The sequence below is a fragment of the Patella vulgata genome, chromosome 1 (assembly GCF_932274485.2).
Source record: "Patella vulgata chromosome 1, xgPatVulg1.2, whole genome shotgun sequence".
Lineage (NCBI taxonomy): Eukaryota > Metazoa > Mollusca > Gastropoda > Patellidae > Patella > Patella vulgata.
The window spans coordinates 45,319,055-45,345,835 of NC_065879.2; the positions used below are offsets into that span (position 1 = coordinate 45,319,055).

The window sequence follows — 26,781 nt, forward strand, 5'->3', positions numbered from 1 at the left end:
ATAACTAAGATGCCTGAAATATTTCCGGAATACAAAATATCCTTTTCATTATCTACTCTCTTAAAGGGGCATATTCGTGTGGGGTATATTCATTTTGAAAAGCTGTTAGAATAACTAATGCCGGTAATGATCATGAAGTATATTGTACATACTATTTTTTTCATTGTACTGCAGGGCCTGAAACTTGACAAAAAATATCACACGGTCACCAGCTTCGGGGTGAATCTTTAACACCAAATCCATATTCCATATACCAAATTGGTGGCGTACAGGTTGTCATTTCGACAAGAACTGTTTTAACAATCTATTTCGGTAATGTGTTGATGTTTGAAGTATTATACAGTAGTATTATATAGGTCAGCAAACATCCTAGGTCCCGAGGAGCCCGTTTTAATTATAGCAATGACGAAATTAATCATATCCTTTATGTGCACAAATCTAAACGCTTCCTCATTTCTCTGGAGTATATATTCTTTATAGGAACGATTCATGTGTGAATTTAATCCTCTTCTCACACACACAACCGACGAGTCCTAAAATCTCCCTCTTTTTGCCTGAAGGGCCATAGAATTTAGAGGAACCGTTAATGGGTGAATTGGATTAAATTGTTTACGTGCTCAACTTACGAGTCCTAAAAGCTTCCTCTTTGTTACCCGATCAGCATGTTTCCTTATGGTTTATGGAATAACTGAATTATGTTCATAACGTGCACAACCTACGAGTAATAAAAGATTCCCCTTTTAGCTAGAGGTATCTGTTTCATTATAGCAACGGCTTATGGATGAACATAATCCTATTTTCGAAAAGCTTCTCCTTTTGGCTGGAGGAGGAGTCATAATCTTTACATCAAAGGTTCATAGGTAAACTTACAGAACCAGTAAAGCACACGCGATCTGTGCCACTTCGTACAGTTTTCCCACATGTATTGCGGTTATATCCTTTAACTGCACAACCAATGTCAACATATGATCTGGGCTACATCTTGACCAGACTTTATGAAAAAAACAAATTCGGCTAATAACCTTCGTATTTTGTAGACTTTATCTTTAATCGAAAACAAAACTGACGTAATTAACTACCGTCAATACCGTACGAAGAACACATTCTTCCATGTACAATGCTAGGATAACAAATTCTATTCTTAAACAAACATTATTTCATCTAAGTCGTACAGGTACAATATGCAACAATATTTGTTTCTGAATTCCATCATAAAGAAGAATCGAAAAAACAAAATTCAACAATTGATGATTTAGTACAATTATTAACAGTGTAAATGTTTATATAAGGTTCTGAACAGGTATTGCAGACTAATATCAGATCCTAAAATAGGTTTAAAGAACTTGTTATTGTTCACTTTTTGGTACCTGATAGAACAACGAAACCTCTGTCAATAGTGAGTGATTTGTTAAAATTAATATTGTTTATGACGTCATATAGCTTTTTACCACTTGACAAATGGGGTGCAATGGATATTAAAGATACATTCCCACGTACAAATTGTGTGATTTGATGGTATACCTGGACTGAAAACCTATTCAAATTAATTAATCTGTCAAAAATTTGCTTCAAATCCCTCTCAAAACATTGTATTCGCGAGGAGATACTACCACAAGCTATAAAAGTCTATTTTTAGAAACCATGTCTGTCACCTAATTTTATTGAAGGAGGGTTCATTTTCAGAATGTATTTGTTATTATTTACCTTCCATTTACCATAAATATTGAGGTCTAAATAAATTCTTGAATTCTTTTCTGCCAACTTCTTTATCCCATGTTTAATTGCAGAGTATTTTGTACACCCCTCAATGTTCCCCAAACCGCCCAACCATTCGATTAAGTTGTCAGTTGAGAAATTGGCAAAAATATCATTTTCCTCTTCAAATTCAAACGTTTGCAGATCGCTACTCCATGGTGGAGAATAGAAAACAACAGAGGTAATTGGGGGTAATTGGGAGTTAATTGTGTTATTATTTCCGGTGTAAATGAGTTTTAAGTGTGAGAATGACACCTATGATCGTATAATAGTGAGTTGACAACATATTGAGCAAAAGACATAGAAATAATTATGTTTTGACCTTCTTAGGAAATATGAAGTTGTAACTTTAAGCCGTCAGGTTGCAAGTTAGTGATACCCTGACATGTTTGCCCTGTGCTTAACCCATAGGTGTTTTTCGGCTAATCCAGTATTTTTCTAGTAAGATTGGGTATACGAAATGTTATTAGAAATAACCACCCAATAAATACTTTCCTAAGAATGTATCTTTAAGGAAACATTAATACTCGTCGGACAGTTTGAGATTAACTAGGTGTTCGACTATGCGTGAAAGACCGGGCAACGGTATTTTCTCGCGTAAGCAGAATTGGACGTATGTTTACAATAATAAGCCCCCAATACATGAACATAGATACATATGTTTCATTTACATAAATAAAGCACATATAAAGAAGGTAGGGAATAAGTTTGGAAATTTCCCGAAGCTGTGAATCATAGGCAGTCCACCGCCTAATGCAACCATGGTGTGAATACCTGAGTTGAATTTGGTATCAAATTCCTATAACATCTAGTTTATCTACAGTTTGATCGGTAACTTATGGCCCCTTACTTATGCGACCTTACTGCGCTGCTGCGACCGTATGGCGACCAGAAAATGCACACCGTCGCCGGCAAACGTGAACACAACGCGAGAGGGTGTTCCAAAAAATCACAAACTTGAAAAAAGTCGCTTTATCACAGCTTTCCAGGTCAGATCGCAGAACCTTGAAGTTTGCTTTGAACATGCTAAAAACAAACACCGTGATTCGGCGATCATTGGCGACCATGGAGACCACGGCACGATATCTGGCGTTTCCACCACACTTTTACCACGCTAATGACGATTTTTCATCGCCGTAGCAACACAGTAAGGACCTACTCCTTATTAATTTGCCGTGCGATCAATGATATTGATGTTGGCACTATCGCTATGGAGGTCTTCGCAGACTCGTCAAAAACATAAATGAAAAAATAAGTTTTATCTGGCATGTTCAATTCAGAATGTATGCAAAATTTGTGACTAAGTTGCCAAGATACGACTAAGATACATAACTTTAAACTATCATTTTACGAGACTTTATATAAAGTCTGGATTTTCGATAGATGCTTTTATCCCCACCTTTAGATATGATATTATACAATCGTTAAAGACTGACAAACAATAACTTCCAATTTTGGAATTTCACGAAAAACGAATCCCATAAACAAACAAAACAAATATTCGAATTAAAGGAATCCTATCTTCTATATTAAATAATGAGGACTCCACTTTCCCTAACATGAAACGAGATGAAGGGTAGGTCTGCCATTTTATACTAGTATAATATCGAAAATATCGTGTAACTAATCCAACTTGACGTCAATAATTTGATCAATAAATAAGAAAATAACAAGCATGTCCGTTTCTCAATTATTTCCAAGGTTCTCAAGATCACAAAACACCTAAACCAATCATTTTGCTGGTATCCCGGACGACCAGCAATGTCACGGGTTCATATTATAGCCAACTAAAAAATGGCGTGTTTGTAATCCTCGGTTGAGGAGTTTTAATGAGTTATCTTATTTATTTTGGCAACTGATTAGCTAAGCATGGCAGTTTTCCCCATACCATAAGCGATCGAAATCGGATTGGCTATTGGCTATGGCACCTATTTCTTCATGAAAATAAACATTGCAAAGTTAAAAAATGGCCTAAAATTGATCAACATTTTAATGATTATCTCTCGGCGCTGTAATCACCTGGGCTCCGGTTGTCGCCGTGTAAAGTATCCCTTCGAATCAGTAGCCAGACGAATTGCATTCTGTAAGTGAGGCTATTAATAATTTCTACATAGATTTCAATGTTCATGTCATTCCATATTTTGTAACTTTCTTTTGGACATTCCGTGGAGTCTTATGTCAACAAAGGGTACTGAATGTCTCAATTATTTGACCTAAATCTTGAAGGGGGCTGGCCGACTCGATTGTTCACAGGGTGGTGGAGTAACCGATAAAGAACACATGTCCTGTTCGCGGAACCGAGTAAGTATAAATTTATTTAGACTGGTTTCCTCCCTTATTGACGTTTATAAAAATTTTATCATGTTTTCTTTACTCCTTTACTTTTAGTCCTAAAACTACAGGTGCTTGACTCATTTTAGACATGGGACCACACCAGGGTCTATGCCCTACCATCCTTGCACTCTAGAAAAGATTCGATGTTCATCACGACAGGTGCCCACTATATAAACGATTTAAAAACGGTGTCATGAGGGATTTGAATCTAGACACCTACCTACGGATTATTGACCGAAAAGCCTTGATACTAGCAGCTGTTATTCCTGTACTAATTGACGATTGGGACGAACTGGCCTCTATCACCAGCTGGTTGGCCATTTCGTCCCGGAATCACGGCATTCTAATAAATCCTGCTCGCTCGTAGATAAATTTAACCACTGGGCCTCGGTCAATAAAACTGGAGTGATGATAAATAGCTTACGGGACTCAGGGGATCTCGAATGAAGTTTTCCAGACACATCCCAGCGACCTACAAGATTTCATTACAAGTAGATAAATATTACATGGTTTTAGACACTGTTTCTTCATATAAAGCATTAATACTACAGAAAGGAAATTGGGTTTAACGTCTTGGGAACGCATGTTACAAAGTTTTAGAAGGTACATATGTGTATGCAATAGTACTGTTTAATCTTTCTAGAACCCTATGAAACCGAAAGGGAAGGTGCTGACAGAAAATTGAGCTTATTATAAAAAAACGCCGATTTTCCGTTTTCCTCCAACTTTCAGCACTTATAAACATATCCATCTTGAGACAATTATACTTTAAGGTCGCGGCTTAACTAGCAGGGTGACACTTACTTTGAATGTGACCAACGATAGTCCTACTTTTCTGCACAAACCGGGGTGATGAAGACTACCATACACCATGCAGTGTGCTATGAAGCATGTTTTTAGTGGGGTTTCAGACTACTCTTAATGGAATTACAACTATCAACGGTTAATTTGTTTCTACGTTCACGCCAATGAGTAGGCCACACGGCTTGAACTCGGTGATTTACTTTATATTATTTTTTTTTTCAGAATTCCGGACAACATAGTCTAGTATTATGTGTTACGAGAAGATATACGACGTGCTCTTCAGCATTTTTTATACTTGAAAGTAGATCTATATGGGATCCTCCCTTCGTAATTCTTAAAAACTCTAGTGACTGCAATCTTGTGCTATATATATACTTGATAAGGATATGGTTTTCTATGGCTAGACAGTTACCAAGTTTGACCAAGCTTTTAATAAATGAATTAAATTTCTACTAAAGACCTGCTAGCTACTCGGGATATTTCAAATGACGACAGTCACAGTAGAACTACAGAAACCCGTTAAACGTATTAAGAAGTGAGTGAAAGGCATCACTAAGCCCATGAATACATCGCGAAATTAAAAGGCTGAGACCGGATTAGTGATAAAACGATAACAACATAGACATAATGAAATTTTAAAATAATTTCAACTTGGTCCGGAAATTAAAAGCTTTATACCACAATATGGTTTTCCGCGACATAAGGATTTTCAAGATAATCCCATTGCAAATTCTTGTCATTGAGCCATGGCACCATTTATAAAGCGAATCTTATATTGCCTGAAGAACAAGCCGACAGAATCAAGGGTTTGTTTGAACACCTCGTTCAGGACAGGAACTTAATTTTGTTGAAGGATCTAATAAAATATTTGGAATCGATAACCTCGCGTTCTATCTCCTTCGTGCCAATATCGGGATGTTTACGTTTGTCTGTGGTCCGGGAAGAAGAAATTTGGCTTTATTTTGTTTTGTGTGCACAGAGGAAATTATCTTAATTCATCAAAGAGGTTTACGTACAGCGTTACACAATACGTGTTTGTGGAAAACTTCCTGACGCCACGGCCTCACAGCCTTAGCTTTTTTATAATCCAGTTAGCCACAATACAGCGACACCATGAACGAATTTATTACTAAATCAATTGATACAGGTTTCTTTGGAGTAATTTATCAAGATGTCTCCTATCAATATACGCAATCGTGAACTCAATTTATATGTAATTCCATTGTTTATTGTACATCCCCTAGCAACATGTTTTGAATAACAACTTTAGAAATACATGAAATAAAATTAAACGATTAAAAAGACCATTTTTTTTCGAAATTATTCAATACAATTCCTTTTTGAAAGGTTGACAAGTTTCTGTTTATTTCACTGTCAGATGAAATTCGGTACTTGTGTTTGTTACAGGTTGCTTATATTACGAAACAGTTTCGTGAATAGATAGAAATGTTGTCTTTAAAAAGCACCCTTGACTCCATTTAGCTAGCTTGGTAAAATATATCATACACGCAAATTACTCTGACTGACGTAAAAATCAGTTAGATCCCGGGTTCGATCCTGGTGTAGACCTGGAATGTTCTCATGGATTGTCTTGCCTGGTGAAGAACGTGGTAAGGAAAGGTAAGCTGTCGTTTGTATTGGACGAAAAACCCGCGTTCCTTGTATATAATTAGAAGCACAGAAATATTTCCAAAACAATGAAAAATAAATAATGTAAACTTTACAAGAGGAATTGTATGATAATAAATAAGGTACATTATAGTTATCCCAACAATGTAAGATTCAATTCTGTATCTTGAAGTACCAGTCTCCCAACATGATGTAAATGAAAATAGCTCCAGATATATGTAGTAAGAATTGGGATATATGCGTTCAAATAATTTAATTCCAATTCGTCAGTGTATATAGAACAATCTTGTTAAACATAACTACATGTATACGTTTTTTCTCCCAAGAAGGAACAATTCGTTTAAAAAAATATTACATTTGTCTCAATATATTTTAGAAAAGACGTTATTACAATATTTGTAAGTCGGAGAAATTAATCCAAGTAGTTTCAAAATCTGAATTTTTTCTAATCGCACTCTGGGTGTAATTAAAAACTACGCAGTGTTAATAAAGAGTAAATTTTACACCACAGCTAGCGTTTTTAAATTGTAAGACTTTTGCAAGGGTAACCAACTAAAAGGGCTACACCCAACAAGTGTAACCGATATTCATGACTACTGAACACCTGCATAGGTGTAATTGTGGGATGTGTTGATAAACTACACTACTACCAGTGTTATACTGCATTTACACCAAAGGTTGTAACTATTAATGGGAATATATCCTACAACAGTATAGTATTAATTTTACACCATTTATTGGGTTGCAAAAGTGTAATCGATATTCATGAGTATTGAGTACTGAATTCGAGGACAGGTGTAATTGTAACCACTAAAGGGTGTTTGGGATGAGCTTACATATATACAAGCGTTTAATTGCATTTACACCAACAGGTATAATTATTATTAGGGAAACACTCCTCCGAATAAGAGGGGGGGGGGTAGCCGAATGCTTAGCGCGTGTGCGTTATATCATAAGGTCTGCCATTGAGTCAACTAGTGTACGTGACAAGGAGTAGAGTCACCTGTCCAGCCTCGTGGGTTTTCTCCGGGTCCTACGGTTTCCTCTCACTGATAAAGACCCCTACGCGCAGGCGAATTATTGAAATAAAGTTGAACCATATGTGAGTAGCCAAAGATCTATGTGTAATCAGGGTCGAGCTAAACGCCCTATACATGTACTAATTATCATAGAGGCCTATAGTCAATTCCAAGTTTTCTGAGCTTAGAAGTCGTTGGCTTGAAATAAATATCAAACCCTACAATGTTCTATAGCAACAGTATTTTCAACAAAACAAATCACACCCGCTTTGGTGTAATAATTAAAATGGAAGTGTAATTTGCAATACATCCTTGAGTAACATTACACTGCCTGAGTGCAACACTCATTCGAATGTGGTGTATCAGGCAGGTTACACTACTGGAAGTGGCAACTAGTTTCCACCTGAATTGGTGTAATGTTCTACACCAGTAGGGTGTTATCGGTTTACACCACTAAAGGCTAGGAGTTACCCCTATTTAGGCGACAACTAGTTTTCACGCGAATTGGTGTAATTGTCAGACAAACATTCACTAAAATATTTGTAGTTAGTAATTTGGGAACTAATATATACAAGGGAATTTATGATATACGCAACGATTTTATAATCTCCATCCCGAACAAATCCTAAATAAATTGTCACTGGGTAATTTTTTATTATTTTTTTTAAAGAAAAAAACCTTGGTTCGACTTGACTTGAGCACACCAAGTATATTCTCTTTCAGTTTATCCAAGAAAATTACAACAAATGGCCAAATGTGAACTGACAGGTTCGTGCCGCATTTATCGAAATCAACGTTGACCCGATTCTTTGGTAGACATTGAAACCTAACAGTTTTAGAGCTTATCGAATTCAAACGCTTCAATAACTAGGAGACCAAAATGTTTGCATCTCTCCTATTTCGCAAGAATTTATTCTTATTTGAAGAAACTGTATTTATTTCAATAACAAACTAAACCTCGCTCGCCGAAGATTTTTGGACCAAGAACTGGTGATTGTCAGACAATTATTCGCTAAAATTTGTAGTTTGGGGTGACGCTCTTCGAAAAATTGGCTTCTTCTTTGAACAATGCTGCATCGATTTTGAATTTCATCCAACAACTTGAGTTCCTGGTCCATAGTACGATCGTACTAACGGTAATCAGCCAGTGGTACGTCTTTTGTCACACTCGCAAACACATAAAGATATTATATAGCTGTGTTAAAATATGAAAGTACGAATATATATTTACCAAATAATGTCACAAGAAGCTAAATTATTAGCATGTATCGCGACAATAAAAAGAAAAAAAAAGATACACTATAATTAAGAACATCCGACTATAAAAGAAATTTTATGGTTGTGTGAACCATTGTACTTTTTAAATAGTCATAACACTGATCAATTGAAGTAATTTTTTTGTAGCTAAGGTGTTTTAACAAAGATACTTTATATATATCTAACCTTTAAAATGTTGATTCTAGTAACGTAAATGAGGGTTGTTAGTACAATCTACAACTTACCTGTTTTTGTTTAAAAGGTTGTTCTCTCTGTATAATGTTGTAGAGACGACATCCATGACATGGTGCATGATAATTGCCCTTGGTTACTATTGATAAATGTAATAACACCAGCAGAATCTGTAGTACTGAGTGTTTCACACCCATGGCTGTGTCGTTGATAAAAGAATCGTTAAAGACTCAATAACACCCTACCCTAAACATGGAGATTTTCCCAAGTTTCGTCCCTTGATAACACTCGTCAGAGAACACAGGGTCGTTGCTGCTTTATTCTGAGCGTTAGCCACAGTTGGGTATAATGGGAAAATCGGATCTGAAGTTGATATACAATGTCATCATAATCACCCTGTCCTCAAATTAAATTGTTGCTAACAAATCCCCTCGTTAAATGTTAATACGATTCTAGCTTACAATCCATGTAAAACTTCGCTATTATAGGCGTAAACACCCATTAATGTTCCAAGGATTTGTCTTCAATCATGTTAGCAGTAACAGTGGTCATAATAGTGATTGACATCTATGAAGAACAGTCCTCAATTAACTGTAGGTAAAAGTGAAGTCAGCCGTATCAACCCGTACAAAGCGGATCTATAGTTGATATCGATTAGTATGATGATGGCATCAAGCCTTAATGGACGAACAAATACATTTTATTTACAGGAATCAACACACATACAAGATTATTCACTTATACATCTACTGCACTTAATGACGCAGTACCAAGCCTAATAAGACCGCCCAACCATCTTAGGATTCAGACCATTGGCTATGGCCACATTAATTCCTAAATGAGTAATAACGTGTTCTTTAAGATCTATATATTAGTATTTTTAATTTCAATATCACGACATTACTTAGACACAACTCTGACCTGCGGGACAGGCATTGTGTAATCACTTGACCAGACTCATCTAGTTTCAGCATCCCTCGGGTGACAATATCATCAAATCACGAGCTCACGAAAGATAAATTATACCACGTGAAATGAAAAACACACAAAGATTGTATGCTGCATAACTTGTTTTTCCTAAACTCACAAAATAGTATTTTTCTTCGTATCATACATATTCTTAACTAAGCGGTGGTATTTTGTAATTTCGAATGCGAGAGAACACGGGATTTTAAGTTACTTAAAATGGTATTAAACGGATTTCAAGAAGCATGAACCCGACTAAAAGAGTTTTAGCTAAATATCCCAAAACCTGGGCATTTTAATTAACTAAGTCATTTCGGGACTAACAAATTCAAGAGTTCGCCTACTCGTAGGAGTCTTTACATCACTAGACCCTAAACGAAGGAATCCAAAATAGAAATAATTGCCCCCCGCTCGCACTTCTACCCCCCCCCCCCCCCACACACACACACACAAACACACACATTCAAGAAAAATCCTAAAAAAAATTCATTCGCCACTGTTTCTGACCAACAGTGACCTACCGCCTTAAAGGTCAACAATACTTTGGTTACTGTGAGACTAACACATGGTAGTATTTATCACTATGGCCGAAAGTTAAGAAGATGTTAGAGAACAGATCTTCAAAACATGTAGGAGTGCAATCGGGGTGCAATGCCTTTTACATACAGTTATGTGGCAAAATATGTCTTATTATTTACGAAATGAAACAGCATAAATCAGCATATACAACCTTCAAAGATTTACATTGGACATTGTCAGAATAAAAAAGCAAAAATAAACCCTAACCATCAAATCAATTTGCCTTCCTTGGCTACGTCAGGGAACGCACTTAAAAGATTTATGTATACGGTTAAACTGGTACCAATCTATTTATAAACAAATACAATTCTCTGAACTAATACCAACATTCTAGTTAATGTTATCATACAAATCAACAGGATACATTTCAGACCAGTTAAGTTAAAAATAGATATTGATGATAAACCGCTCGTTTATAAAACCCAAAAAGGTGGTAGTCATGAGATCGACTTTCTGTGTCAACTATGAAACGACTGTATAATATCAGTCGTTTCATACTACAATACAGGATAGAAGAGTTTTCTTCATTGTGCCACTTGTAGCTCTGGTTGTCTTCTTAAGAAGAAAGAACCAAAGAAAACCCAAATAAAAACAAACAACCTTATCACGCAATAACGGTATTAACACTAACTTCCTTGATGAAAACACGCCATGATTGGCTAAACTTACTAACATTTTAAAATCTAAACACAATGGCGTCGTGTAATTATAAATTTCCAATACATTTTACAATTCTAAACTTACGAGACTGACCTTTAATAACGACAGAACATCCAGTGTAACCGAAAAAAAGCACTCTTGACGGATTGACCACATATCACACACTCTTAAAGGAATAATAATAATGCATAATAAAAATAAAACACATACACACACTCATTTAAAACACGCACTCTTTACCAAAACCACCCACTCTTTACCAAATAACACTAACACTTTACTATTTTTGGCACAATGACTGAATCAGACCCACTCTTATAATAACCATAAGAGTAAGCTTTAAAACAAGTACCATCGTACTATGGACCAGGAACTGACCATGTTGTTGGATGAAATTAAAAAATATAATTCACCATGCCAATTTTCATGTTGATCGGACTTGAATTGGCGAGCCTTAGTGGTTTTCGAAGAGCTTCACCCCAAGCACAAGAACAAGATGAGTAGCGGTTAGTGACCAGTTCCTAGCCCAAAAAGTGTCTTGTTAAAGCAACTAGAACACATAAAGCCAACACAGTAAGCCATGCTGGCTTCAATATAAAGATAAAATACAACTGTATATTATATACCTTTTGCAAAACTTATCATAAAACTCGCCATTAAACATATTTCTATAAAACACATATTTATTACAGCATAATTGTAAAACACCGTCCCACAGAAGTAGAGCATCTGAGAATAACACTAAAACGCATTTAACCATAAAACCCGTCTTTCTAAAACAACCCAGGGGCATATATAATTCTTATGACAAGAAAACAATACTGTCACTCCACGGTGCCTTTTGTTGGACTAAAATACAATTTCTAATCCCCTGACATGAATTCTCAATTAAATATTAAAAATAACCATTGAGTTTATTTAACGATCTCCCTTGTTGTTCTTTTTCTATTACTATAAACGGTATCGTATATGTGCAAAAGTGCAAGAATAATACTAGGGTATCTCTAATTAAATATTAAAAATAACCATTGAGTTTATTTAACGATCTCCCTTGTTGTTCTTTTTCTATTACTATAAACGGTATCGTATATGTGCAAAAGTGCAAGAATAATACTAGGGTATCTCTAATAGTAATTAATATTTCATCATTAATCAAAGAATATTGATTAACATTGGTGTTTCTCAATTATTTGTGTTGTCATATCATTGTTATTGACCAAATGGAAAGCGCGCTACTATTAATGTGAATATGATATTAGGAATGTGTATACAATATTGTCTGTGTGGTGCAAGACATGATGATGTATGGTAAACCTTTCCAGAACACTTGATACTACATTGTGATCAGAGTGTCGGTAGCACTACCCACCCCCAACAACTAATTAATTATACACCACTACTTCGTATCTATCTGTCATTATTAGAATGTGCGAAAGAACACTGAACTAGTTCTGTGTGTGAACTTAAAATATAATCCACACAACGATATTCAATTCTCGGGGTGGGGGTGGGGGGCGTAGAACACAGAGAAAACCTACGAGTACAGGTCACCCATGACTGACTTATGATCTAAAGTACATTTATGTAGCTCCGAAGTCTAGTTCTCGGAAATATAGGTAGTATAGTGGAAATTGGACGCGCAATGATAATATCCCAGATTCATTTTTATTTTAAGCCCCCTTCCCACTAACCTCTGTTGTTCGTCCCATCCGAACGACTAGACTGCTGTCCTTATCAGGCCCCCCGTCCTGCATCAATGGGGGGGGGGGGGCAGGGAACCACCATACAATAATATATTTGGCGTTCAATTTGTAATAAACAACAATCCCACGAAGGTTGAAATTTGATAAACCGTAGGTGGAAGCAGCACTGAGCAGGCAAAATTATCTTCCTGTTGGTCTTAAAACGACCAGTCCCCATTCCACTCCTTCCTTTCCAAATAATTAGACACATATCGTATAAATGTAAATACGAAAGAGACTCGTGTTTAATCAAGAGTGAATAAAATCAATGATATTAATTTAAACTTCACTCCGAAAGAGTCTTTTCTATATCAATTCTACTACGTTACATTAGACACATAGGAATGGCGACTATTTGGTGTCTTTAATTTCAGCAGAAGTCAATTACTAAGATTCATGCAGGAGTTGAGACGACACGGTGTTTGTTTTTCTTAATTTAAGCAGAAGCCCCTCACTAAGATTCATTTCCATCCATCAAGCCAGCAGCCCATAATAATCTAAACATGAGAAAGGTTTTAGGTAGATTTAGAAGATTGATTATATCACCCTCCCGGTTGTGTCTGAGACACAAAGTTTGGCGTTTGTCTGCAATATGAACCTAAGCGGACGTTATTAAAGATTTGTATTTTCAAGGTTAACTGGGTCATCCTTGAAGCTTACTTTTAACAAAAACTATGACATTTATTATTATAGGATGAAATATAAAAATGAAGACAGGTCTTACAATAATTAATACATCCGTAGATTCCACTACGGTAATGACCAACAAGAGGTAATAGTTAGCAATTTAAATTGTGAAAAGCTATAGTTATATTATTCGAAAGGTTCTAAGCTATACCTACATTAAAAGATATATTGTTTCAGGCAATAAATATAATTTCTTCAGTAGTTGACCTACTTTAGTGGAAAGGAAAAATATCAAATCGAATTCAAAGGTTAAATCGAACAAATATTTGTAAAAAGATTAATGTGAAGAAATAACAATTAAGAATGTCAATCGGGTAGGTTCATTCTAAAAAAAAAGGACTGCATCTTTATTTATAAATGTCTGCCACTTAGAAGAGATGAGTATAACTTCCGTTCTCTTCAACTCCTAGACAAGTTATAATTGAAGGTGGGCTCAATCCTGTTGACCGGCAACCATTACACTGCGGTGTTCAGGGTTTTCTCTCTAACAACGACAGTACACAACGGTAGATATAAAGACCAGCTTTATGGCGATGATAGTGATAATGGTGATAATGATGATGATGATATTGGTGATGATGATGGTAGTTTTGATAATGGTGTTGACAGTGCATATAAATCGAGAGAGTTGGGCGACTTGTTGTTGACTGAGAAAAGTGGAATTAATCTTACCTGCTTTTGTTTAAAAGGTTGTTCTCTGTTTATGATATTGTACAGACGGCATCCATAACACGGTGCATGAAAATCACCCCTCGTTGATATTGACAAAATTAATAACACCAGCACAAACTGTAGAATTAAAATTTCACAACCCATGATTTGTGGAAGTCAGTATAGCATATGGACTGATATTAGAGCTTCTACACACAATAGTGTTCCAATGCACATTCTTTTAAAGAAAAACTGAAAGTAACATCCGAGTCAATACTTTCTACATATGCATCATACAGCTGCCCCAAAAATAGCACCCACTGCAGGTCAAAAGATTTATCTTAATGAACTTCACATAACATATTCCATCTCCTGGTTATTTATGATGAACTGTTCTGATCTGCATGGACTGAAGATAAAATTAAATTCAGTACTGCGCCGTTCATCTATAGGTAATATCGATTAGTACAATATAATTAAACCTTCACCCAAATAACACAATAACCTAATACTCAACACAACAATACTATATTACAACTTACACAATGGCCCAATACAAAAAGACATTCATTTATAAAAAAAAATAATGCACTGCACCCGATAACATTCAAAAATAATTCACTGTCAGACTCTTTTTGTTGTTTCAAAGAGTTTCTAAATAGCAAACAAAAAAGATACTGTCGCTTTAAATTTTGTAGCTGGGGCGTTGAAAACAAAAACAAAGATAATCTTGTAATTCAGTGGCGCTCATCATCAATGTCGAAACTGTAAACTAGTAATAACGTATTGCTTAAGTACCACTGATATTAATTTGTATATCATGACATAGCATAGACATAATCTCGAACCTTGTGGACATATATTTTCTAATCAGACCTTCAAATAGAGAACATAAGTAAAAATATTAATAATCGAAGAACACACGGAATATTTACTCACACAATAATCACACCCCTGACCTGTAGGACAATCATTTTAAAATCTGCTTTACAGAGCTAGTTATACACAAACAACCATTGCGTGACAGTATTCTTAAATCAGCAACTATTTTTTTTATAGAATTTAAACACAGTGAGCAATATGTAATCTTTCGGGGCGAATTAATCAACCCAGTTGTAATATCGGCGTCTTTCCAAAAAATTGCTAAAAAGCACGACTTAACGACGTATTCGGAATTACAACATGGTATATCCAACAGGCTAATGTGGTGTGAGTTCTCTCTCTGTTAATTCGTTCTCTCTCGCCAGTCAATTCTTTCTAATTGTTCTACAAATTCAAAATGAAGCACACAAAAGGAGCATTATTTGGTTTCCATTATGTTGTCTTTATAAACGAAGATCATCTATAAATGGCTGTCATCAAACAAAAGGAATTATTTGTTGAGAAATAATGGTGTGATCGATGTTTAGCGCTATTAATTGGCACCGATCGTTCCTTGATCATAAAATAGCCAATGTCTTTTCTATTTGTGGTTTCTTGTCTACGTGTTGAATGATTGTTTGAAACCTGACCCGTCTATTCAAGAAGTATTCATAGGTACAACACAGGGTTGTTAGCTGTGTGAACTCATCTAATAAATGACATGAAATGGAATGGGGTTTAACGTCCTACTGTTCTACTGCATCTAAGAAGAAGTGTCATCAGGTGTTTAAATCCCGTGAGTGAGCATATCATTATTCTTACAACAAATATAAACAGCAAAATTCAGTTACTATTAAATTCCTTCCAATGCAGCCCTTGGTCCGTTACTGGGCCAGATACCACACCCATATAAATATTATTATTGCTCAAATTCTTCCCAACACGAATCAGTTTTCTTCCAGCACTGAACAGTTGTACTGTGGCCCGAGCAGGGTTCTCTACGACGTCCCGTGTAACACTTCTAATGACGATGTAGCTTTAAGCATATATTAGATTAGCACATTTTTGATCCATGCTGATATTTTAAACGGTCGAAGTCAGTAATCTTTAAGAAGAGAGTCCTCCAGTGTTTTAACTGCTCTGTAAATGGCTTGAATCGCCAGGATCAAACGTTTGTTATCACTTACATTATTTGCAACATCTAACTTATATTATTAACACCTACTTTCTTTTACCAATCATATATTAAAGGTGGCGATACACGCGTCTCTTGAGATACATATTAAACCTGAATTGTGTCCTGCCAACTTTAAGAGATCAACTACGGCATCTTTACAAACCAATTGACGGTTTTTCGTCAGTTAATTGAATTAGCGACTTTTTGCTCACGATTCGATTTACTAAACCTAATTAGGCGAACACGACCACAATCTGTTGAACCTCACGTTCTCTCTCCTGTAAATCTAATTGATAGATGATCTTCGATCAACAACTCTAATTCTTAGATAGCTCTATATTACACATAACACTACTACACAAACTACGAATTTAACATTGTTTTAATAGCTGGCAGATTTCGCACCGTATCTGGAAAATCCATGGGAATCGACAACTATTAAGAAATGCATAAATTTAAACCGTGATTTACCAAAACACAATTCGGCCACCATCAATTACAATAATTAAAAAAAATTGGATACGATTATTTAAACAGAACCACCACTGGTGTCGAATATTAATCAGCAATATGAGAAGCATCATCAACTAAATTCTTTACTAAAGATCATAATCAAATTAACAATTATCTGAGTTACCGACTGAAGATTCATTAAGCATTTTATTTTACAAGTGAAGTTTTGTGCTTAGAGTGGATTTAGCATAGTTTTTGCTAATAGGAAATCGTAGAATACGTATTAATGTAATTGAGTTATAATGGTTTTGAAAATAATTTGGTTTGACAGATTTGGTTAATCAATAGCCAAATTACTTCTAAATGTTGACTTTAGCTTTTTAAAAATATGTATTTTAGATGTGTCAATCTATGATTATCTAGCCCTTCTCTTTCTGATGTAAGTAATATAACATTTTAAGAGAGGTTGTAAAAGATATAGGAAATCAAAAAGTCATTTTTTGACGTCCCAATGTCAAATTGAAATTTTTAAAATTCAAAATTTCCGAATCATATGTTTTCGATTTCACTCATATTGCTGTTTCTATCAATGGAAATCAATATGTCACTAGAAAAGTTGTGTTGCTATTCATAGAACAATTCATTTCATTTGTATATCACAGAACAAATCAAGTCGGTAGTATATCCTAGAAAAATTCAAGTAAGTGGTACACCATAGAACATTTCAAGCAGGTGATATATCATAGAACGATTCAATTAGGGGGTATATTATAGAACAATTCACGTAAGTGGTATATCATAGAACAATTCGAACAAGTGATATATCAGAGAAACATTCAAATATGTGGCACATCATAGAGCTATTCAAGTCGGTGGTATATCATAGAACTTTTAGTATATCATAAAACAATTCAGCCATGTGGTATAACATAGAACTATTGGAGCAAGTGGTATATCACAGAATAATTCAAATGGGTAGTATATCGTAGAATTATTCAAGTAGACGGTATATCACAGAAAAATGAACTGGGTTGTATTTCATAGAACAATTCATGAAGGTGATATAGCATAGAACAATTCAAGAAGGTGATATATCATAGAACAATTCAAGTAGGTGGTAAATCACAGAGAGTTCAATTAGGTGACATAAAAAGACGTTTATGGCTAATAATGAATATTTTATAATTATTCAAAGAAAGTTAGATACCTTATTATTAATTATTTCTATGGTACCCTTTATGGACAAACTTACGATTTCCTCGGCTGTGAAAAGTTATTGTTATATGAAAAGAAAGGAAGTGAAAGTATTAATAATTTACAACCATTCATACAAATCTCACTTGTATCGGCCGCTTTGTTGTCATAGATTGTAAACACATACAGAGAAAGTGAGCTATGATATTAATAATGGAAGTTCTTACCACATAATGATAATTAAAAAACGCGCGTATTTAATGCTATATTGCAAGTACTAGATTATGGAGTAAGAATAGAATGGTACTGTATTATAATAGAATATACTCATATTAAAGAGGCATTAGGTGGGATTAGACAAAGAGCTGACAGTTCTCGCTAAAATAGTTTTAAAAAACTGATAATGAAAAGGGAATATGTTGAAAATTTCAGTCAAATTACTTTACCCTGAGACTAATTTTCGGCAATACAGTAACATTATAATCTCGATTGTCATTAATACCGTTGTTACGACAATAAACAAAGTCGTATCCATTTTTACGGTTATTTCATCAACAGAAAAACGTATTGAAATCTGCTTAATATCGGAGCCATCCGATGGCATCGAGAGTTGGTTATGGTATTGGCGAGTTAGTTAATGTCTAATTAACAATTTATATAACTTTTCAGCCCAAAGAAAGACCCGCCATAGGCAGATTTAGCTTTTACATAATGTCAGTTTAAATGTTATAGTGTCATAGATTTTTATTTGTAGTCATAATTCTTCTCTCAGGGTGCGTGTCAAATCAGTCAGGCAATCAATGAAATCAAATAAATCTAATGAGATTATTATTAAACCTTTATGATTAATATTTTATTCTTCATATTTTATCGTTCTCATGTATGGGTTATGTAGGCATGGTAACATTCGCTTAACTGTTTTCCGTTTACGGCTTCTGGAAAACATAAACCTTTCATCTATGTTATCAGATTTGTCAAGTCAATATCGCATCTGATACCACTTCTCTTTTAATAACTAAGAAATTTCACTCACTACTTTTGTCCTCTGAAATCGAAGTTAAAATTATTGTTAGGTAGTCGTAGATACGGTGTCGTACTCGAGGAACTGCGTGCTTACTCTCCCTAGAACATCTGACACCATTTCTTATTTGAGGAGTTCTCTGTTATATTTTTGTATAGAAAGACGAATATTGGTGTGGTTCCAGAATTCCAACTAAAGTGTTACTGAGTCTATAGTGAAAGAAGACACATTATTTATCAACACGGAAAGAATACATTCATCAAGGCGAATTCGACATCTTTAATTGATTCTTTAAAAATATTCCATTGTTATTAATTAAGTCTGTTTCCGCAATGAAGGCTGATCCGTCTGATGTAAATAACACAATAACGTTGATACTGTTTTCTCCACCGATGATCTCAAAGAAATGCCACTTGGTTTCTCAATTAAAGCCATTGATCGGGTTTTCTGCATTTTAAGGACAATATCTAATATTTTACGGGTTAATACATATGTATTCAAATTGAATATTTAACATTTTATTAAGACAGCAACATTGACATATCAACGACAGAGAATTTCCCGGCTTGGATTCAGTCGGATTAAAAAGCGGCGTATAAAGAAAGATTTTAGAAAATTTTTTGCGACTGCATCTGACTTACTTGCCCTTGAAATGTATTATATGATTATGAACGTAATACATTTGAGGTATCATACTTAGTGTTAATTTTGAAAAAGATTGTCCACCCTAGCCCTTCATTCACCCAGTCTAAGCTGATCATGTAAATTGATTTATTAAGTACCAGGTCAGAATTACTGTTTATGAAAATATGCCACGTACCGGAAATTTAAAGGTGTACGTCATCAACAATGACGATAATTTATAGTATATTAACACATAGATATTGATTATATCTTTTGATATTTCAACGACTTGGGTCAATTATTTACTTTTTAAGCAGTAAAAAACACCTTTAGAACAAGGGTTTCCCCAAGAAAAGTTTGACAAATAGATTGCCGGAAATGCAGTCTGGCAGTATTTCAGGCGCTGATCTTTGAGATAAATAGAGATGTATTTTACCCCAAAACACTGAAAATTATAAAAACCACTGCGGGCAGACATGCAATAATTCAATAATAAAGTACAGGCTGCTATCAGAACACCCAAGAATAACGATTTTGATGCAAACTATTGTATTATCGTGAGTAAAGATCGATATTCGACAACTTATCATCAATGGCTTTGCTAAATCATTCCCGAATTCAAACAAGGACAATTCTTGGATTTGGGTATATTTTAGCGAAGCGATCGATAACATTGATCAGGTCCAACTTCATTGCCCGCTCCCGGTGGAAAGTGTCAAACGAACGGAGTGGGTGAATCAAGTGAATGAATATTCTCGCCGCGTTAAACCTATACCCAAAAACTTTGAGGATCGAAAAAGCACTTCTCAAGTGGTTCACGTGTTATTGTTTATAGTAGGTTTACAGCAGGATGGGTTTGTTAAGAAATCGCTCGGACTCTACAACATGCATGTCTATGACGAGTGCGAATGTAGAAGGTATTGATTACCGAAACATATCACAAATATTTTATTTATTTTTTCTAAAATTATGGGGGGGGGGGGGCAAACGGGCTGCTTTTATGTATAGTGTTCTATTTACCCACCCATAAACGTCCGTTGATGTTAACCAATATCTATTTTTGATCAACAATCTTTAAAACATGACTTGCATTGCCAAGCTAGTTCTTCATAATCAACCAATGACTTATAACATACACAACGAGTTCACTCGCATTGTCAAGCACACATCTACCAATACAAAACATAGTCCCGAAGACTAAGCCAAACCTTGTTCATAATTTATCAGTCTAGAGATCAAAGTAACAAGTTCCATGTTGTATAAATGTAAATATTGAGGTCAATCATGTTTATAATCAAGAGTAAATAGTATCGATGGTGTCAATTTCAACTTAATTCCTGACTGGAACCGCATTTAATGACGATTGATTTAGAGCGCTGTACTAGGCTCCACTGAATCCCATTGAATCAACCAGGAAAATAAACAGGTTCAAGACTCGCTCCTATCTAGTTTTAGTATTATGAAATGAAATGAAATGGTGCTTAACGTCCTACTTTTCTGCTCCTACTGGGCTAATGAAGATAACATACGCCATGCAGTTTGCTATGGGGAAAATTTTGCCTGACTGCGGCGCTATGGCCTACCCTTATATCGAATCCCAACTGCTAAGGGTTCTTTTACGTGCACGCTAATGTGTACATGAGATCTGTTTTCGTACCATCCGAACGACTATACGTTGTCCTATGCCAGTCCCCCCATAATACAAATGGCGCCCAAAAGCATTCGTGTGCCATGTTTAAAATTGTCATTGTGTCTTAAATATTGGATACCCAAGTTCATCTTTTCACGGTAAGATAACAACATCAATGTTGATTTAAATTGACCAGTAAGTCGTGTTTGCAATGTTGAAGACTGTGGATGATGACATAGCTACTTTAATGTAGAAATAAATAGTGTACTGTGGTCATGAAACACGACACTTCCGGGAATTTAAACAAACTTTGTAAAACTCTTCTATTAATGTAACTGTAAATTTGAGTAAGTCTTACATGGGGGGGGGGGGGGCTAGTGGTTTAACGCGTGCGAGTAAAATCACAAGGTCTGTCATTGAGTCAAGTGGCGTGGTTTAGATTTCCCGCTTGAACGTGACAAGGAGTAAAGGAGTAGGGCCACCGGTCCAACCTCTTGGGTTTTCTCCGGGTTCTCCGTTTTTTCTACGTATCATGTTAGTCCTGAAATGACCTAGTTTGTGGCGAGTGAACGTTAAACCCCATATCTCTCACTCTCTCTCTCTCTTACATGTCTTAGTTCAAAACACAAGTGATGGGTAATCCGTTATTTAAAGGATTACGATTAAAAAGTACAAAGAGAGATTGTGTCGCAGTGGATTCGTGAATCAAGCGTTAAAATATTGGTCATAAGACAGCTTAAGAATACGATAATGTGTCAACTATGGGAATACGATAGAATAGAATGAAATTGGGTTTAAAGTTTTGTTTGACACATAACTGCGGTTATATAGAAACTATTATTTGTTCTTATATTATAGTCACGTGTACAATGTCAGGGAATTGAATTTACTCCAATCAATGTCGTTTCCGACAGCCCACTCTTCCCTGAATTCCATCAGTCAAGGCTTCTTTCACGTGCACGCTAATGTGTATATGAGTGGACAACGGTATTTTGTTCCATCTAAAGAGAAGGCAACACGATACATACGATACATATACTAGGAGACGATTCACCAACAAATCAGCCAAAAAAAAATATATATATTTCGCCGAAAAGTAGGGATTCGTCGACTTGAAATATTTATCCATGTCACGACTTTTAACTCCAAAATAAACACCATCCTGATGTTAATACACTGGCAATTCACGTTGAAGTGGTTTAGAAATTTTGTTAAGAGAAATACTTTAAAAACACTGTGTGGACGCTAGAGAGCACTCATACAGATATGTCGACATTACAAAAGATTAAGAATTTTTATGAAGACGAAAGCACACAGGAATCGTTCATGTCAATCAATGTCGATTTTATATTAGATAATTCTGCATCTTAAGTGTGATGTTTTATTTTGTTAAGAAGTATTTGATCAGATGATAAAAACAGCCTGTCACTTACAAAGTCGATCACATGTCACACATCCATTTCAGTGCCATTCACAGAAGTGTTTTTGGTAGTGAGCTGAATCTCGTGAACCGGAAACGGTGCCTGTGATCGTGGCTGTCCGGAAATGAGAATGATGCTGGGTAGTTATCTTTTAGATAAAATATTTCATTTCAATTAAAATCCTAGATTTAGAAAGATACAGACAACTTTTCTCATTTAGAATATTTTAATATTATCATGCGAATGTTCCGAATAAAAAATGCTTTTTCTTCGATCATTTAAATAGGAATGGACAACTACTTCTTTTCGTGAAATAATTTCCGGTTTTCTATATCGTCTCTAGGAAAACGTTTCTAATTCTGTTTTATTATTATATCGTTTGAAATTCTATATCGTCTCTTAGAAAACGTTTTTAGTATTGTACTTTTTGTTTTGTCTGTATATTGTTCTTTAATTCGCCTTCATTGCCAATCAGAAAATAATAATTACAGCTTATTCAGGAACTAGCATCATGTATTTTAGAAGAACTCTGTTACACTAGTAAGGAAATTTAAAAGAGAAGATAATTAATTAATCTGACAAAGTAATTTTAATTTTAAAAGAAGCATCAGATTTATAATAAAATGTTCACCGTGACATTTGGTTTGTTACAACCGTTTTAGTTTTCCTGTCTTCCACCCAGCCGTATTAAAGGCACAATATCCTGGACTTCGTCTTATTATAAAGCATATCGGTCAAGCTTAACGAAAGTCATCATTTTCTGTTCGAGAACGTCAGTCAGCTCCTAAAGGGTAATTCATTTCTATCCATGAATATCGAGGTCAAGACGGCATCTAACCCATGGTTGTTTATTTTATTATTTAATCGTCTAAGTTTCAACCCATTTCAGGCCTTAAATTTGTTAAACTGAAATAAGCAAAAAGACTATTACTATTAGCTTTAAATTATGTGGCAATGCGGCTTTACACTAGAGTTGATATTGTTTGATATCGATTTAAAAGGAATAATATATTAGACAATGAATGTTCATTAAAACTAATTCATTGATTTATTCTCCTAATTTTCCCTGTAAAATACCAGTTAAAATCACATAAACAAGATTTGCTATATATGGAGAAGTTCAAACCATCTTTTTAAAGACTATAAATAACGCTCTAATGCCCACTTAAATAGAAAAAAAAATCGTTCAAATTATAGAGATCAGTTTGTATGCTAGGTTGTAAATCATTCAAACAATGCGTCCACATTAATCTTAAATTATGTGTTATATCCTTTCGTAAGAAAATTTCCATGGAAGAAATTTGTTGGGCTCCCGTGGTTTTTGAATAAATAATGTAAGATATAGCTAACCATTTCTGTTGACAAAAATTATGTGGTGAGTAAGTAGGTTCAATCTTTAAACTCATAGTCCAAGATATTGCTCCAGCTAGTTAAAAGTTAAATAGAACAAATCAAGCACAACCAGTCCGATCCAGTAGTCAAATATCGAGTCCAGTGAACGAATTCGACAAAGCAATCCCGTAATGGAGAGTCAAATTTAGGTGTTAGTTATTGTGCAGCATAACTTGCCCCGTGCTTGACCTCGCCTCTTCCGGGGTATCAAATGATTAGTGGAATCTTCTCATTCTCTCACCCCCAAGCCATTTGCATCGGTAGTGTGTATTGTGAAGCCAAATTGTATTAAAGGAGAAGTCCCAAATACATTTTCAAATAAAACTGTTTATATCTTTGTGACTTGACCCTAGAATCGTGTACCTTTCAGAAGATCTATGATACGTTTTTGAATAAATACAAATTTTCAATTTTCTTCTCGGATTGGCCACAAGCCCCTAAATTCCACGTAAAATGAGTGCCTGGATAAAAATGTATTGTCGAAGTTATCGTGGTAAGTAATCGTCGCAATTATCAAGTAACTCACACATCTGAAGACTTAATTGGGTTTCTCACAAAGAAGGTACATCGTTACATTCTGATATTTGATTGGCTAACTTACTCTCACTTTTATTTATGGCGTTCCGTTAAATGTAAGTCTGTTCCTTTAGGTATGACTCGGGATCAATGAGACGGCACACTGAATACGTTATGAGCTGAACTGATAAAAATAATCTAAATATATTAAGATTATGAACCTTAATTTCAATCCTTATTAAACTTAACCGTTAAAAGTGCGCATCACAAACAATAACAAATTGGCATTCGTCTTTTTTAATGTTGAAAAATAAAACAATCTGAATATAAAAGAGACGAATTAAAATCTCGAACATCGACATACACATCATTATAAACGCACAATTGAGAAGGCGATAAATAATAAATTTGAGATAAGAATGATACTACTGAGTTTTTGAAACTGATCAGAATGCACTCCAACCGATCCGAACTAGGTTATTGAAATTGTATATGTCTACTACCACACACCACTGAATATTCCACGCCTACAAGAAAGTACGGGCATACAGGCCGACGGACATGGACGACTCCGATAAACCACAATATTAACCCATTGGAGTATGAAAATACACATTCTATTTAAACACCGCATTGAATATAAATGGCTGATTGAGAAGACGGTAAATTGAATTAAGTATGGTAGTCATAACATATCTTGTTGAAGATAGAGTATTTACTTGGTTCAATGAACAAGTTTAGATCAATAAGTTAAAGGTATCATAAGAGAATATCTTTGACGGATATTAACGGATATATTTAGCCGTAATACAATACACCTCGTTTTTATTATAGTATTGATCATCATCTTTTATCAGATTAGCCTATAAATGAATCGAACAGGGCACCGTTTCACTCACACAACAAGTAAATGGAACATTTGACTATATTGTATCTCTTCTGTCCTAGATACAGCAGTATCTGTATTATATTGCAACTCTATTGCACTAGAGAGTGCAGAAATTCTAGTGTACTAAAATCATATTGTACTAGACAGTGCAGTAATTTTAGTGTATTGTAACTCTATTGTACAAGACAATGTAGTAATTCTAGTGTACTGTAATCCTATTGTACTAGACAGTGCAGTAATTTTGATAAACTGTAATCCTATGTACTAGATAGTGCAGCAATTTTAGTGTACTGTAATCCTATTGTACTACACAGTGCAGTAATTTTTGTGCACTGTAACTCTATTGTACTAGACAGTGCAGTAATTTCAGTGTACTGTAACACTATTGCACTGGGCAGTGTATTACTAACTGCCCAATAAAAAACATAGATCCCCACAGACAATCCAAAATGTCAAAGTTAATGGCAAAGCCAAAAATCCGAACAACTGACGAAGTACTAGAATAAACTGAATGCCAAGATGAATACAAGAGCATAAGGCTGTGGGTGCTAAGACTAAGTGGCCTTTAAATAACCTCCCTAACGTATATATATATATACTATTCAAAAAAAGTAGGGGATATTTGATTTTTAAGTGTTATTAAAGTCACCTAATGAAACTGACGAAGAAACAAATGACAAAATGAAATGAAGTTCACATTCATCGATTTATTCCAAATGATCGTTAGACTAAGTAAGGCACAGACTGACCATTATAAGGGTAAAATGATACCCGGGGTCAAACAGCAAAGTTACCACAGCATCACAACCAAGTCAGTAACGGGTAAATCCTCCTCTGTTTGCCAAACAAGCATTGATCCGACGTGGTATACTCCTAATGAGACGTCTAAGGTCATTTTGGTTCAGATTGTCCCATTCCTGTTGCAACGCAGCAGCAAGTTCTTGGACACTGGCAGGACGTTGTTGACGTTGACGTAACCTCTGTCCAAGCATGTCCCAGACATGCTCGATGGGGGAGAGGTCGGGACTCAGTGCTGGCCAAGGTAATGTGGTGATGTTCTGTTGTTGGAGGTAACCTGTAACGATCCTGGCCCTGTGACATCTTGCGTTGTCATCCTGGAAGATGAAACGGCGGCCATGACGTCGTGCGAACGGCACAACATGGACTGCCAAGATGTTGTCCCGGTAGTACTGGCCTGTAACACGCCCTGCAACAACATGTAAAGCCGTTCTTCCAGCAACAGTGATGCCTCCCCACACCATAACAGAACCACCCCCAAATCGATCATGTCTGATGACGTTAACGTCTTGGAAGCGCTCGTTTCGACG

At 35.4% G+C, this 26,781-nt stretch overlaps 1 protein-coding gene across 4 annotated transcripts in view; it reads right to left on the bottom strand.

The window, feature by feature from the left end:
• The window catches only part of LOC126807941 (CCN family member 2), an 82,376-nt gene that overhangs the window by 11,967 nt on the left and 43,628 nt on the right, over positions 1-26,781 (bottom strand). Inside the window, exon 2 of one of the 4 annotated variants that reach the window (XM_050532859.2) lies at positions 14,297-14,684. The exons of 1 other annotated variant lie outside the window; for it this stretch is intronic. In XM_050532859.2, coding sequence (XP_050388816.1) covers positions 14,297-14,440 — 144 coding nt within the window. In that variant the 5' untranslated portion in view covers positions 14,441-14,684. Of the gene's footprint in view, positions 1-9,043; positions 9,619-14,296; positions 14,710-26,781 lie in introns of those variants that run through there. 2 more of the 4 variants (XM_050532879.2, XM_050532870.2) reach the window with 2 other exon arrangements.